General features: G+C 47.4%; 1 protein-coding gene across 17 annotated transcripts in view; it reads right to left on the reverse strand.

The window, feature by feature from the left end:
* The window catches only part of TMEM164 (transmembrane protein 164), a 199,714-nt gene that overhangs the window by 20,434 nt on the left and 162,736 nt on the right, over positions 1 to 16,544 (reverse strand). For 13 of the 17 annotated variants that reach the window (XM_072817265.1, XM_072817261.1, XM_072817253.1 and 10 more), the window contains one exon: positions 13,846 to 13,924. In XM_072817265.1, coding sequence (XP_072673366.1) covers positions 13,846 to 13,924 — 79 coding nt within the window. Of the gene's footprint in view, positions 1 to 10,997; positions 11,051 to 13,845; positions 13,925 to 16,544 lie in introns of all 17 variants that reach the window. The other 4 variants (XR_012026548.1, XR_012026549.1, XM_072817257.1 and 1 more) reach the window with 1 other exon arrangement.

A 16,544-nucleotide genomic window follows, 5' to 3' on the forward strand; every position in this document is an offset into this window, starting at 1 on the left:
TTGCTGCTGCTGGTCCTGGGACCACCCTTCAAGAGCCGCTGTCCTCAAGAATTTGTAGAAAATGCAGATTCCTGGGTCCCGCCCCAGCAACCTGAATCCAGGACAGAGGCCCCAATCTGGTCCCGTGTGAGAAACACTGCTTTCTGGAAGCGGCTACAATTACAGAGGGAAGTACTTGACTTAATCATCTGCTCCTACGAAGCACTCCTGAGCTCCAATTCCTTCCTCTTCTATGGGGAAAATCCCACAGCCATCAGACATTCTCCAATCCACCCCCCTGCATAAACCTTAGCCCCTGGCCAATTTTTCAAATTCCCCAGCTCTTCCCTCACCCCATGAACCCTGCAGGAGCCTTTGGAATCTGCCGGAGCCCCTGAGCCTTTCCCCCTGCCATCACCTGGCCAACAAAGTGGAAGTGGGAAGCCAGAGAAAGAGAACTTTCCTGGCATCCTAAGGCCAGTTAGACAAGAGGGAGGATGAGCTAATGGGAAGGGGGGGGGTGATGGAAGAGAAACAGGCAGAATGAGGTCAGTATGACCTTGGGGCCAGTTTGCAAGTCACTGGCCATAGTACTCTTGCTTTAACTATTGAAGAAATTAGCACACCGGCTGTATCCCAGCCCTCATCCTCCAGGGGGTAAGCTTAAAGTTTTTATACCCCAGTTTCCTGAAATGTCCCCATAGGGCATCTGATTTGCCTGTACTTCAAAATAACTTTCTTACCCTGTGTCAAGCCTGGGCATCCCCAGCTCCCCAATTCTGAAACAAGAGCTCCCTCTAGTGAAGTACGAAGGGTTTTCCAAGTAGCCAGGGCTTCTTCACCCTCCTGGAGCCAGGCAGAGATCTCCCTGGCAGCGTGGGGCACCAGTGAACCTCTCCGGAGAACAGTGTTTGGGATGCATAAAAGGCAAAAGTGTTACAAAAGAAGCCAGTAATAATAAAATGGAGTTACCAAGGAGCACCTGGGTGGCTCAGTCGGTTAGGCATCTGCCTTCAGCTCAGGTCATGATTCTGGGGTCCTGGGGTCCAGTTCTGCAATGGCTCATTGCTCAGCAGGGAGTCTACTTCTCTCTGAGCCCCTCACCTCCCTCTCATACTCTTTCTCCTCTCCCTCTCTCAAATAAATAATTAAAAATTTAAAAACCCAGAGTTATCAAGATAGGGTAAACAGATCTGTAATTATAGTACTTGAGTTTCTTTACTAATACATTTAATGAGATCTAGCAGCGAGTCTAACCACTACCATGATTTCAAGGCAGTGATGAGCATACACAGTGTTCTGAGCTGTCTGCTACCACTGTAATGTGACAGGAAGCCATCTGTGATGGCTACTGACAACAAAGTCACAGGTATGGCTAATGCCACTGGTGCCTGTTGCCTATCTTCATGTGCTACATTTCTGGCTGAGGTTGGGGGGAAAACAAGATTTTTTCCCCACCCAATTTAATGGATCCTGTAATTCCTTATTTGTGGACCCCATGTTAAAGACCCCTGCCTAAATAAAACCACCACACCCACCTAACCAAACCAACCCACAGGGATGAAGAAAAGGAGAGGGAGTTCCCAGAGCCAAAAGTTGGGTCACCAACCTGCAGGTCTAAAAGCGGTGTGGGTGTGTTCTTCCGCCCATCCTGCAGCTGACTTCCCTCCAAATCATCCCACTGGAACCTCTGGAAACCTGGTCCCACAATCGGCAAGTTCTTCTATACCTGCCACCTCCACACAGAATGCCCCTGGTACTTCTCCAACCTACAGAGACCTGCCTCTCCCCTAGGACACTGCTTCTCCCTCTGGCTGCTCTGAGCAGAAGCTCTTTCTCCTCCTCCTCCTCCTCCTCCTCCTGTGCTCCCTGAAAGCTTGTGTTGGAAAGGAGGGGAGGTATTGAAGATTACCCCTCTCATTATTGTTTCTGGATGCTTACTCTTCTTTCCTTCTTTCAAGCTTCACTGAGCTTACAGTCTCCCTCTTTACATCAGGCTTTTTCCTGCCCAGCACTGCTCTGGGGTGGTTTCCACATCTGTGCCAGGGGCCCACTTCTAATATCCTGACCTCATGGCCTCTTGAATGTTCTCAACTCCACACATCTGCACCTCTATGCCGCCTTCCTACCCACAACTGGCTTCAGGGAGCACCCCCAGCCACCCAGCCTCATTTATGTTCATCTGACCACAGCCTCCCATGGTGTCAGATGCCACATCCTCATTTCTACTGTGTGCACACCCATGCACCACCTGGTGACCTCTGATCCCTTGATTCCCACCCCCACGGACCTCCTCCTTGCTCTTCCTTCCACACCACCTTGGAACCCATGACCAATCCCTTGAATCTGCCCCCTCAAATCCCAGGTGGGCAGAGGGCACTCTTTATCCCTGTTGCCCCATACTTCTCCCTACCCCCGTTCTCACTAGCTCATCCCCAAGGGGTAGCCTACTAAGAGTGATAACCTAAGAGAGAGCTCAGACCACATTTTAGGAGATTGGTAGGCAGAGTCCTGTCACATTACGGTGGTGGCAGACAGCTCAGAACACTGTGTATGCTCATCACTGTCTTGAAATCATGGTAGTGGTTAGACTCGCTGCTAGATCTCATTAAATGTATTAGTAAAGAAACCCAAGTACTATAATTACAGATCTGTTTATCCTATCTTGATAACTCTGGGTTTTTAAATTTTAACCTTAGCAGACAGAAAGCATATGAGTACAAATTTATAAGGTGTGAATTACATGATGGGTACTACTCTAAGTGCTTTGCATACATGAACACACTTACTGCTTATCCACACCCTTTGAGGAAGTACTACTACTCTTATTTTATAGATGGAGAAACGGAAGCAGAGAGAAGTTAAGGGACTCAGTCAAGGTCACACATCTAAGTAAGTGACAGAACTAGGTTTTGAAACCAGATTGGTCCCACTTCGTAATCGGCAGCATGCACTTTTCATTGTGCACATCTCAGAACTGTCTCATTGGCAGGTAGCCAGGCCTGTTCAAACTTCCTCTCAAGCTTCTCTGTTCCTTTGACTAGGTGGGAAAGAAGTTCAGGCCCAGTCTACAAATCTGACCACTTCAGATGGTTAGCGTCTGGAGCAGAAAGCTCACTTAGGTGTCAGGACCAAGCTTCAGGCTTTACCCCAGATAGCGAACGTAGCCCTGCCTATGCTGGAGGTGCTGGGTGTCTGAGAGGCTAATCAAAAAGTAAGCACTCTATTTCCCATTCTGTTACTGCTCCTTGGGTGATCTGCCCTTGGTTGGAAACCCAAAAGGAGGAAAGTGGGTGGCAGGGTTACCAAAGCTCTGTCCCAAACCCCAAACATCCCTCACTTTCTGGATCTTCCACACCATTGACCCTATTACTTACAAAGCCCCAATCTTAGATGGATACCTCAAGCCCGAGGTCCTGTGCCTCCATGCAGGCTGCTGAGTCCTCCTGGCAAAAATGGAGCAACTGTACAGACCAGTGTGGGGAAAGATGGGGGGAATCTGCTTCAGGGGGCCCCCCGCTGCACTAGCCACAAAACTTATAGAGCTACACTGTCAGATATGGTAGCTATAGCTGCTCAAGACACACAGCCTTTTCAATTTCAATGTAAATCCATTAAGCTGAAATCAAACAGAAAACTTCCTCGGTCCTACTTCCTGGGTTGCACTAGCCATGTGTCCTCTGCTCAGGGGCCACACAGAGCAGCGGTTACCATACCGAGCAGAGCTGATATAGACCATCTCCATGGTCACCGAGAATTCTATTGGGCAGTACGCCAACAGTCTAGACTTGTCTCCTTCTCCCACCTCCCTCAACACTCATTCCTCTTGCTGGTGCCCATCTCCATTCACTGCAAAGCCCATTCCTTCTCAGCAGGGGTCTGGCACCTATGAGTCCTCCACTCCCTTGGCTCCCTAGTACCTGCCATGTTCCCTCTCACTACTGGCCTTCATCATAGCACCTGAATGTGCCCAGCTTTGGGCAGAGAGGAAATGAGAGGAGGGGGAAAGTAAAGACAGGAAGAAGTGGAAGGGGGAGGAATCTCTCCCTTAGCTCTGTAACACTCTTCACCCCTCTTTCCTTAACAGCCTTCTCTTTCTCTCCCATCCCCATGTTGCCAAAGGCCTTACTTTGCCAGAACTCTGAAACAACGTGACGCTCCTGATCACTATGACTTGATGAACCTTTCTCCTGCCTTAGCTTCCAGGGCAACCAGCCACTCCTTCTACCACTCTGATGGTTCCTGTAATCTCCTTGTGCTCCTCCTCTTTTATCCACTAGTCACAGGCTGATGTTCCCCAAGGCCTTTTCTCCAAGTTCTGTTTCTTCCCCACAGACAACGTTACCCTGGACGATCTCAGCCGCTCCCATGTCTGGATGTACCACCTCTATGGCAATGACACTGAAGTCAGCCTCCAGCCCAGACTCTCCTGAACAGCTCCAGAATATTCCATCTGACTGCCTCCTGGACATCTCAGCCTGATAGCCTAGAAGTGTCTCAAACTCAAGCGTAAAAACAAAAACAGAAACAACCTTCCTAAAACATGTTCCTTCCCTCTGTGGCCCTTCTCCATTAGGGCAACCTGTCTCTCCCAGCCACCTGGGTGGAAATCCTGGGGCCTCGTACTCTGTCCTCTCCCTCACTTCCATAGCATCTTAATTATAATGAATACTGTCAATTTAACTATTTAGGGTTCTTAATTTAAATTAAAATAACAATGATCTTAATTGTAGATCCTCATTTCCTGAAAAGATGAAAAAAATGATACTACTGTCACCTAGTGGCGAACTGATAAACCCTCAGGTGAAGCCCTTGGCAACACTCAAGGCATATATAGAAAGTGTAAAAAGAATGTTCAAGAGAGTGCTTTAGGCTGCCTAGGGAAGTCAGAGACAGCCCTGGAGTGGGGGCAGCATCTCTGAGCTAATGCTAAAGGAGGACGTGGAGTTTTCCAGGTTCCAGGCAGACAAGCTGTCATGTGCGTGGACACAGTGTTGGGGGCAGGTGGGCCAAATGTGTCAGGAGATTTGTTCACTTAGAAGGTAAAGTAATGGGAATTGAAATCTCAATGATGGGAAATGAGGTCAAAGAGCAAATGAGGATGGAACTGTAAACATTTTGAATGCCATGTAAAAGAAGTATGGTCTGCCTCCCAGACAGGATTTTTAAGCAGGGGAGCCAAATCTGATCAGATTTGTTCTTTCCTAGGTCATTCTGGAGCCTGGATGGAGGACAGACTGTGAGGAGACACAGGGGGCAATCAGGGCAGGGACATGAGAGAAAAAATGAAGTAGTCCTGGCAACGGAGGCTGAGAGCCTGGATTTGGGTGCGGGGGTGTGGAAACAGATAAGAAGGGCTGAAATTGCAAGCATTTTGAGAATCTGGATCACTGGAAAACTTCTGAACTGACTGGCATAGGGGATGAGGCAGAGGAAGGGATCCAGAAAGTTGCTGGCTAGGTTTTTGGCTTTGGCTGTGGGTGGGATGGTGGAGCCAGTCATAGAGGAAAGAGAAGAGGAGGAAAAAGAACCAGTTGGAAGAAGGGGTATGGAATTGAGAAGTCTGATTGTAGACATGTTTCCTTTGAAGGACCTGTGGTGTTTCTCAAGCCTGCAGTTAGATCTAGGGATGGACAACGCCAGGATCTCTGGGGCAGGCAGAGCAAAGGAGCCCAAAAACCACCAGCCACAGGAGGACAACCAGGAGACAGATGTGTCATGCAGAGCAGAGGAGAAACAAGCATCTAAAAAGAGGGATGCCAGCAACGTTAAACCCACTGACAAGCATACACTATGTAGGTACAAGGCTCTGTTGCTTCAGAATTGTGCAAGGAACAATCTGGACCTCAAGAGCCCACAGTCTAGCTGGAAGACAGATGTGTAATTAACAAGAGGCAGTATTACATATAAAAGTATATAACACCATGTGCCGGGCATCATTCTGCATATATACATATACGAGCTCATTGAAGCCTCATGGCTCCCCTATGAAATAGGTACTGTTCCTGTCCTCCTTTTACACATGAGAAAGCAGACTCAGAGAGGTTTATGGCACTAGCCCAAGCACCAGACTCAGGATTCCAACCCACAGTCTGTCAGAACACAGTGACTACATGGAGGAGCAGCATAGCGTGGGGGTGAAGCTCACCCACCTGGTTTCCAGTGTCAGGTGAAACTCTAGTGCACGGGCTAACCTTTGTAGTGCTGGGGACCCCTGGGTGGTCTGGGGCCTCATCAATCAGGATAAAGTTTTTAAGTAGACAAAATAAAAGACGTAGGATTACAAGAGAAAACAATAATACCTAAATGATCATTGAAATATTTTAAAAATTAAGGCTTTGAAATGTTTAAGTAATAATGATGTACAAACGGTGTTCTGAAATCCCTACAGCAGCTATAATAGGAGAAGAAATTGCAATTGACATGAACTGTGGATGGATGTCTACGATTTGCACCAAAGGAAACGCTGGATGGTTGGAGTCCATGACAAAAAAGACGTGATTTTTTTTTTCTCATTCAAGGTCATGGATCCCCTAAGTCTAGTGGGCTTACAGGGATTAATCGAGATCAAGATCATGTGAGTAAAACACTCACCCAGTGCCTACTTGGTGGAAAGTGCACAGTACGGGTCCCTGGGTAGCTCAGTAGTTGAGCACCTACCTTCAGCCCAGGGCGTGATCCTGGAGTCCGGGGATCGAGTCCTACATCGGGCTCCCTGCATGGAGCCTGCTTCTTCTGCCTATCTCTCTCCCTCTTTCTCTATGTGTCTCTCATGAAAAATAATTTTTTTAAGTGCACAATACATGTTAGCTTGTAAAATGTAGAAGGGGATAAGTAAAATGTGCGGTGTGTGGCTATATCACTCCTCATTCATTCAGCCCTGAAATATCAGGAGCAAAAGAACACCTCCCGTCCTCAGGCAGACAGGCACGTTGGCAGATGCGTGCACTGCATTATGAGAGGGATGGTGACAGAACAGTTCCAGGGCAACTGCCCAGAGAGGCTAACTGCCCAGGTGGAGTTTGGAAGACAGATGCTTTCCGGGTGTCCAAGCTGGAGAAGTGCATTCCCTGAAGAAGTCTTGCCATTTGCAGGGTGCCAAGGCATAAAAGTTGCACAGAAAATTCAGAGGACTCTAGGGCTTTTCATATAGCCTGAAGGCGGAGTACAAGTAAGGGAGGAGTATAAAGAGAAGAGGCTGGGGAAAGGGGTAGGATCAGGTCACACAGGGGCCTTTTGTGCCTCCTGGGAAAATGCACTGTGCTGGGGGGGGCTGGAAATTCCCAAATAGGGAAATGTTGTGATCCTATTTGGGCTTTCCAACACAGCATTGGAAGCTACAGGGACAGGTTGTTGGGGGGAGATGGGGAGGCTGGAGGTAGGAAGACCACACAGAGCCAGCTGTCATGGTTGAGGTGAGAGAGGGGTAAGGCCCAGCCCAAGGTAGGAAGGATGATTGACTTAAGAAAAATTTAGGAGGTAAAGGCAGGAGAACATGGCGATCTCTCTGCACAGCAGCCAAGCATGATCTTTCCAACAAACACTATCATGCTGGGCTATTTGCTCAACCGTCTTGGGACAAATGAGAAACCATCCAGAAAAAAAGTTGGATCTTTATCTCACATTGTATACTGGGATAAATTCCAAGTGGATGCAAGATTTAAAGCTTTTTTTTTTTTTTTAAATGAAACTATTAACACAGGAGGGAGAAAATACGGGATATATTTTTGGTAGCCTCAGAGTGGAGATGGCCTTCCTAACCACAACTCAAAATTTAGAGGCCATATGATGAAAGCAAGATAATTTACATATAAATATAAGCATCTTACGTAAATAAATCATAAGCAAAGTTGAAAGACAAGTGAGAAAACGGGAAAATATCCACAGCTCAGATCACAATGGGTTAACTCCAAATATTTATATAGATATATATATTATATAGAAATATATAGAATATATTTATATCACATATAAATATACAGAAATATAGATAAATATATAATATATATATTATATGTAAAGAGTTCCTAAGGACTCAATTTTGTTGAAAAAGGCAACGATGCAAGGAAAAGATGAGCATGTGAGAGGGACACAGAATTCAAGGAAGAAGAAATCCAATGCCAATCCAAACATGTAAAAGGATGCTCCCCTTCACCCAAAGTGAAGGAAATTCAAATTAAATCAGAATTGTGACACCATTATTTTTACCCATCAGACGGGCAAAAATAGATAAACGCTGGGAATACACTCTTTTGGTGAGGGTGTGTGGAAAAAGGCACTCTTAGCCACTGCCGGTGGGCATTTAAAATGGTATAATGTTTATGAGTTAGGAAACATCCATCAAAATTATGAACACATGTACTCTTTTGATTCAGCAATTCTACTTTGGGGGATTTATCATATTAGATACGCTTGTACATGTGCAAATCGGCATGGGAACAAGGTTGTGCAGGGCAGTGGTATTTATATTAACCAAAGATTCCAAACAACTTAAATATTTACTAATAGGAGATAGAACAAATAAATTATGGTGTACTGTCGTAATCCTGTGTTAACAGCAATGACCTCAGAACCATACCAGTGGGCTCAAATCCCAAGTCTTCCATTTAATAGCAGAGCCTCAGTTTCCTCATCTGTAAAAGGGACATAACAGGAACCCTGCCTAAGAGGACTATGGTGGGGGTGAAATGAATTCATGTGTGAGAAGAGCTTGAAACAATGTCTGGTACCTCCTGGTGCTATATAAAGTGTTGCCATTTCTATTAGACTGTATTTTGTCATCCATACAATGGAACACACGTGCTGCTGCACAAAAGAATGAGAAAACTTCCTATGGGCTTACCAGGAGAACTAAGAAGTACTGCTAGGCAAAAGAGTCATAACAAACAGTTGTGCAGTATGCTATTTGGGGATGTGTGTCTTACAGAGGAGGGAAATAAAATACTTTTTGAATTTATTTATATATGTAAGAAGAAACCCTGGGAGGATATGCAAAAAAACAAAATGGCAGTTACCTGTGGAGTTGTATGGGGCACTGTGTAGATGGGGGAAAGGGTAGGAAGGTGATCTGTCACAGAATAGTTTTCTGTATTTTACAGTTTGAATGATATAAATGATTTACATAGGAAAAGAATCAGTAGGAAGGCAAGCTGATGTTATGTCCCTTCTTGAAACTTCCACTGGCTCTCCATAGTTCTTAGAATAAAGGCCAAATCCCGGACCACAGCTGACAAAGCCTTCCATATCTGACCCCTTCCTGCCCCTCAGGCCCAGTGTTATCCGTCCTCCCCCTGGCCCTCCCTCCTGCCAGTGCTGTCGTACATGTGGTTTTGTGGGGTTATAAGGTCTCACCACCACCCCCAATTCTACACTTGCCTAGTGAATCCCCTATATATCCTTCAGTTGAAATGTTACTTCCTCAGGGAATTCTCCCTTAAACCTCCAAAATAGGTATTTTATTCTTAGTTCTCATTATAGCATGTTCCTTTCTTTCAGAGTACTAACATCAGTTATAAATAAATATTTGTTTGTGTGATTATTTGATTCATACCTGTCTCCTCCCACTATGTTACAAACTCTATGAGGGCAGGGGTGGTATCTGTTTTCACTGATCGGGGCACCCCAATGACCAGTGTAGAGACCAGCAGAAAGAAGGTGTGCTTAAATATGCTGCTATGGTTTGAATGTCTGTATCCCTCCAAATTCATATGGTGAAATCCTAACCCCTAAAGATGGACGATATTAGGCGGGGGGGCCTTTGGGAGGTGCTTAGGTCATGAGGGTAGAGCCCTCAAGAATGGGATTAGTGCCTTATAAAAGGGGCCCCAGTAGATCCCTTGCCCTGTCTACCATGTGATGATGCAGCAAGATGGAGCTGGCTAGGAACAAGGAAGAGAATCCTCCCAAGAAGGCAACCCTGCTGGCAACTTGACCTTGGGACTTCCTCAGCCTCCAGAGCTGAGAACAAGAAACTTCCATTGTTAATAAGCTACCCAGTTGGTGGTATTTTGTTATAGTAGCTGGAAAGGAGTAAGATATGTGTGTCAGACGAGTGGATAAAACAGATGCGGGGGTAGAGAGGATTCCCAGGTTCTAGTTGGGGTGATGGGGTGGTGCCATCTGCCAAGTACCACAGGAAGAGCAGCAGGGCTGATAGGGAAGCTGGAGTGGGACGAGTGGTCTTCACTGGAAGCCTCTCTGGATATTGGCCAGAGTTGTAACAGAAATACTGAGTGCCAGGGGCCAAAGGCATCTATCTAGGATTATGGGGGAAGCGGCCAAGAGTGGTAGTAGTGATGAAAAGAAAAGGTGGAGGGAATGGTAAAGGAGAAAGCATTTTCACCTAAGGGAGATGAAATATTCTCTGGGGGCACCTGGGTGGTTCAGTGGCTGAGCCTTTGGCTCAGGTTGTGATCCCAGGGTCCTGGGATCAAGTCCCACATCAGGCTCCCCGTGGGGAGCCTGCTTCTCCCTCTGCCCATGTCTCTGCCTCTCTCTGTGTCTCTCATGAATAAATAAATAAAATCTTTAAAAAAATAAAGAAACATCGGTCTGGAAGAGACACTGGGGGCCTGGATAGCAATTGGGCGCTGAGCAGGAAGAGCAGCATCCATTAGAGGGAGCTTCAGGCAAAAATAGGAGGCCCTGGTGTTCTTTGAAAAGCTGGTTGTAGTGGTGGGGATGGGGTTCTAAAAAATATATGGTTGACCCTTGAACAACACAGGTTTGAAATGTGTGGGTTCACTTATATGGGGATTTTTTTTCCTGATAAATACAGAACAGTATCCTAAATGTGTTTTCTCTTCCTATGACTTTCTGAATAACATTTTCTTTGCTCTAGCTTATTTTATTGTAGGAATACAGGACATAACACATAGAACATACAAAATATGTGCTGATCAATTGTTTCTCTCACTGGTAAGGCTTCTGGTCAAGAGTAGGCTATGGGGATTTATGTTTTGGGGGAAGGCAAAAGTTATACACGGGCATTAGGCTGTGCAGGGGGGCGGCATCCCTACCCTGCACATTGTTCAAGGGTCAACTGTAGTTCCAGAGAGCCAAAGACAAGGACCTGGGAGGAAAGGAAACAGAAATTAAAAGGCAGGCTGGGGGACGAAAAGAATAGTGCAGAAAGAGGATGTCATGTTTCCTATGGTGGTGCCAAAGGACCACAGGAACAGAGGAGGGATGGGATCCCGCCTGAGCAGCTCCCAGCCGCCCCCAAGCCACAGAAAGCAGCAGGATCCTGCCTTTCAGGAAAACAGGGCTCCTGGCTGGGGGAGGTACCTATAGGAGAGCCGTCTTGCCTTGCGTAAAAATCTCATAGTCAGTTATTTCTGGAAAATGACAAGACTTCTAGGAAAGACAAGCCCCCTCCCAACCCTCATTTGTTTTGATTTACAGGGAATATTTTCCCGCTGCTCACTCCCTATTGACTTGCTGTCTGCAAAGCCCAGGTCCAAGGCTCGGGACCAGAGGTGAAAGCAGCCTTAGGAAATCTAGCCTGTTCACTTAAGTGTTGATAATTTCCCCCAAGTGAACAGCAGATGACAGCAAAGAGCCAGAAAGGAAGCGGAGGCTTCACAAGAACCCAGAAATGGTGTAGAACAAATCGGATGATGTTTCTCCAGCGCTGTCACACATATCCCGCTGTATTACAATTACCTCCTCTCTTCTCCTCTCTTCCTCCTAGAAAGGGACTCCATGTGGCAGGGAATCTCTGATCCCCTAGGACAAATGCTGGGCACATAGTAGGTGTTCAACAAATACATGTTGGGGGCGGCTGGAGGGGAGACTCCCAACTTCATGGGCTCAGGAGACAAGACACCTTGCCTTTTAGGACAACCAGGTGTGTGGGGGGGGGGGGGAGGAGGTGGAAGCACTGGTCTGAGAGGGAACCTAGGCCAGGCTTTGATTTTTTGGCTCTGCTACTTAAGGCTGGGAACAAGGTACCTAACATTTCTGAGCTCTGGTTTTCTCTTCTGCAGAAGGGGCATTGTCCTTGTGGTGAGGAGACACACAAAACGTGCCTAGCAAAGTATCTCGTGTGCAGGAAACACTCAAGAAAAAGTTGGTATTTACTGGGGTTATTATTACTGGTAGAGTTTGTACAGCCTCTTCTCTGAGCCAAACATCAGAGGAGAGAAGAGAGAATCACCAACATTGAGAAAGAAGTTGGAATGAAGCCTTGGAATCCCTACTTCCTCTGCTTGGTTTCCCCAGACAGTGCACCAAGAGAGCCAACAGAAAGCCACAGTGGCATCTAGCACTTCTAGAAGCTGCAGCTTCCCAGACTTCCCCATGGGTTCCTTGGGGTGGGAGTAGGGGGGTTGGAGGGATGGCTATTTGATATTTTCCATGTCAGAATTATCCAGCTCAGCTACCTAATAGATTCTAATGGGCACCTCAGAGCACAGATAGGTCTAACTAGCAGCCATGCACCTTTGGCCAGAACTCGCCTCACATACCTCAGAAAGGGTGGTGGGGAGGGGGATCGTTCTGGGGCTCTGAGACAGCTGTCTGGTTCTATTAAATCTCAGTGTATTCCTCAGACCTGGATATTATTAGGAAGCCATTTCCTTTGCCATAGGAGACAGGTCTGAAGAAAAAAGGGTGCCTATCCCCTGGATATTGAGATTTTCCCTTAAAGCTTAGGGGAGGGATATAGTACTGTTAGAGCAGATTAAAAGGAAGTGCTTCTGATTTGGTGAGACCCCAAGTGGCTGCACAGGGTAAAAACCACCTCAAAGAATATACAGCCAAGTCCTAAGAAAAGAACGCTGACAAAGCAGGGCACAGGGGGGCAAATCTCTCAAATGGCAGCAGACTCTACGCCAGGTTGACTGGTCCTTGAGGTGAGCTTATGCCAGAAGTTCTTGAGATTTGCCAGGATTTCTGAGTTAGAGGAAGCACAACTTCCAAACCATCTTCCAGTGGCTTCAAGGGCCCCTGTGGCTTCACGTCATTTTCAATGCATAGAAATGAAGCCCTCACTTCTTGAATTGAGGTGGAGGTGGTCTCCCAGAAAAGGCACAACAGCCAACACAGTAGGGGGATCCAACATAGAAGGTCCAGCAACCATCTGCTAGAAGGGGATGCCTTCCAGGTTACAGGCCTCTCAGGAAGGTTAGAGCCCTGAGAAGGAGGGCTCTCATGACTCTTCTAGAAGGGATGGGAACTCCCCTTTCATCTACCACATAACAGGAGGGAGGGGATAATGTAAGGGTCACTGTGAGGTGACAAATAGTTCAGCTTCCTTCCTAAGCTGTCTCTACCAAGTTGGTGGTCTCTCCCTTGTGACGAACTCAAGGTTGTCAATGGTTTATTTTATGCAGTGATTGCTGTTCCTTTACCTGTTTCTTCCCTCAATTCTATAACCCCAGAGCCCCCCCAAACTTCTTGCCCCTCTCAGTATCTTCTTTGGTTCTGAGAGGATGGATATTATGAACAAAAGCACAAGGTCCCTCTCCTGAGATGGCTGAATACTTCCCTCTTTCCTTCCTAAGGTGCACGCCGGGGTAGGGGGAAGGCCCAGTGCAGGTGAGTGTGTGTGTGTGTGTGTGTGGGGGGATGTTCCATGCAAACCCAATGCCACCACAGAAAGTGTGCCCCAGGCCTAGGCCACACAGGTAGCAGCACCACGCTCCCCCACGGAGGATGTTTCTGAAAAGCCCCCAGACTCTAGGCAGGCCTTTTCCATGCCTGTTTTCCCATCCCCTGGTGTGTGGCATAAGGCATCCTGCAGAAACCCCACCAGGCAGCAGCCCAAGATCCTGGTAGGCACACCCGACACAATGCGAGTCCCCCAAACAGAAGGGAATGGCTGGGTGTTGTGAGTGGCATGGATGTGTGTTTCACTGGCCTTACCTCCTTTCCAAAGCAGGTAGATGGGCACCACGTAGAGCATAACATGCTGAATGTAGTAAATCTCCAATTCAAAGGGGAGCTGTAAGGACAGGAGGGAGAGAGGTGTTTCAGAGCAGGAAGCACTCATGTCAAGAGCTTCTGAGATGGCACACCTTTCCTCTATAGGACCCACACCTTAGCCACTACCATGCATTTCCAGTGTTCATCTCCCTTTACAGTGAGAGAAGAAAGAACAGAAGGAATATACCTTAGGACCTAGGCCGGCATCTTCCAAAGCATATTCAGCAGAGATGGCGCTTGAAAAATGTTCCGCTAAGACATCTGGTTATGATGGAAGAAACGCTGCATCTACTAGATCCCCTGGAAGAGTCCCCATGTATCCTAGTGGCATATTGAGGATCTGGGTGGTTTCTGCAACCACAGAACACACTGACAATGGTTTAATTATTATTTCCCAAACTTAGTGGGTCAGTGCCTTTTCGTTCAAAATAAACACTCAGTGTTCTTCAGGATATACTTGAAGACACACAACCTTATGTCACTTCTTGCTCCTGGTGAGGAGGTGGTGGACGATTTCAAAGCTTATTTCTCCCTGACATGAAGAACATGTGGAGTAGGATTTATTATTCCCATTTTCCAGATTAAAAAAAAAAAGTAGTTGCTTGGTCTGGCCTGGTTTAGATCCAAGAATGAAGAGTTTCCCTGCTGGATATTTGGGGTCTGTCCAGCGTTGGCCCTACTTTTGGGTGAAGACCAAGCAGCTGGGCCAGTTGTGACAGGGACTGCCAAACAGGACAGCCCCACCCTCCCTCCATCCACCACATGGGCTCACTCACTGCCACTTTCCACAACTCTCTCAAAATGGAAGCTCCAGATTACCGAAGCAGAGTCTGGTTTCTACCTGGCATGGGGACCATGCACACGCCACACAGAGTTTGGCAGAGGGCAAGGAGTGGAAACAGCTGGATGGCTAACTCAATTCTAGAGAGAGAGAGGGAGAGAGAGAAACAAACTTCAGCAGCCGGCAAGAGGCTTGGCATCTGGGGCTTACACAGCCCACAATACACACACACACACACACACACACACACACACACACACCTCTATAAAGGGAAGCCCAGAGAGACAAGGACACCCAGGGGAAGGATCAGCTGCCTCCCTGTTCCCTACAAGGCAAACACAGAACCAAGACTGTGTGCTAATAACAACCCAAACCTGCCTCGTGCCAAAGACTAGAACCAAAAAGATGGCAGAGCTCCCAGAATGGGGACTGGGATGACTATGAACCCTGAACGGAGATGCTGGTGCTGGCCCCTGAAAATAAAAACCCACACAGAAGGACAATCTCCCACAGACCCAGACGATGCTCAATGACTAGTTTACACTCACAGAGGGACACAAGATCCCAGAAAAAGAGATGAGGCTTCATGTGGCTCCGCAGACCATGCTGGAATCACTGGAAATGGTGTGACAAATGGGCATTGCTGGCATGAGCTTTGGAGGTCTCAGAGGCCCGCCCGCATTAGAGCCCCACAGTAACAGGATCTGGGCTCCCCCTACCATCTGGAATCAGGTACTGCTACATGCTTCTTCAACTGTTTCCATATCCAGGAACTACAGATGCCTCTCGAAAACCCCATGAGGTGGGCAGGCCAAGTATCATTATCCTTATTTGACAGATGAGGAAACCGAGGTGCAAAAGGTTTAACAGGCTTGAGCGTGGTCACCCAGAAAGCAGGCAATGGGAAAAGGTCCCAGGAAGAAGGTTCAGTGCCCTGGTCATAATCCCAATCCTCAGCTACCTAAGTAAGGGACCTGACCTCTCCCAGAAACAGGACTGGGGAGCCAGGCGGCTCTGCCCCAGCATGGAGTAGTGAACCGGGCTAAGGACCCGGTGTCACCCAATGCCAGCCATGTCCTCAAGTAGTACCTCTACTTACCTCCCCGACTCTACCTGTTGTTCACCTCCCTGAAATCACAGCACCCGCTTGCTTCTCCCTCTGTTCCAGCCTTCCTGGCCTCCTGCACAGTGCACTCTTCACCCACAGGTCCAGTTTAACACTGTGGCTATGAGTACAAACTTGGGAGTCCATCACATCCATGTTTCTAGATGTCCTTATGCCCTTAACAGCCCTGGGGCCTCTGGCACATCACTTAACCTCTCAGCCTATTTCAGCACCAGCAAAATGAAAATAATTACGTAGCTCTAAGATTGGTGTAATTTTTTATTATTTTTAGTATAACAAACATGTATAGTACTTGTGTGCCTAGAACTAGTCAGCGCTTTCTTCTTTATCAGTTCGCCCAATGCTCATAATAACTGTGCTGTTCCAATTATCTTCAGGTATGAGAAACTGAGGCACAGAGAGGTTTGCTAACTAAGTTCACCCAGCTCATGTGGTGACAGAGCCAGGATCCAACCCCAGAAAGTCTGGCTGTAGAGTTTATAGTATTGGCCGGCACCCTGTGCTACTCCCCTGCTCCCTCTTCTCCTAAAAAAGCCTGACAGCACTGTTACCAGTGGGTGTGTAGTAACCCTCCATATGAGAGCTGGGCCCAGACCTTCCCTGTTCACATGCTCCTCCTCACCTTTTTGGTCTGCTCTGGCCCACTGTGACCCCAGGCCCCACATCATGCTGTGGCCAGGACTGGCCTATGACACAGGCCTCTCAGTTCCACATCCAGGCTCTTGTCACCAC

This window comes from Canis lupus, chromosome X (genome assembly GCF_048164855.1).
Source record: "Canis lupus baileyi chromosome X, mCanLup2.hap1, whole genome shotgun sequence".
In the NCBI taxonomy this organism is placed as follows: Eukaryota; Metazoa; Chordata; class Mammalia; order Carnivora; family Canidae; genus Canis; species Canis lupus.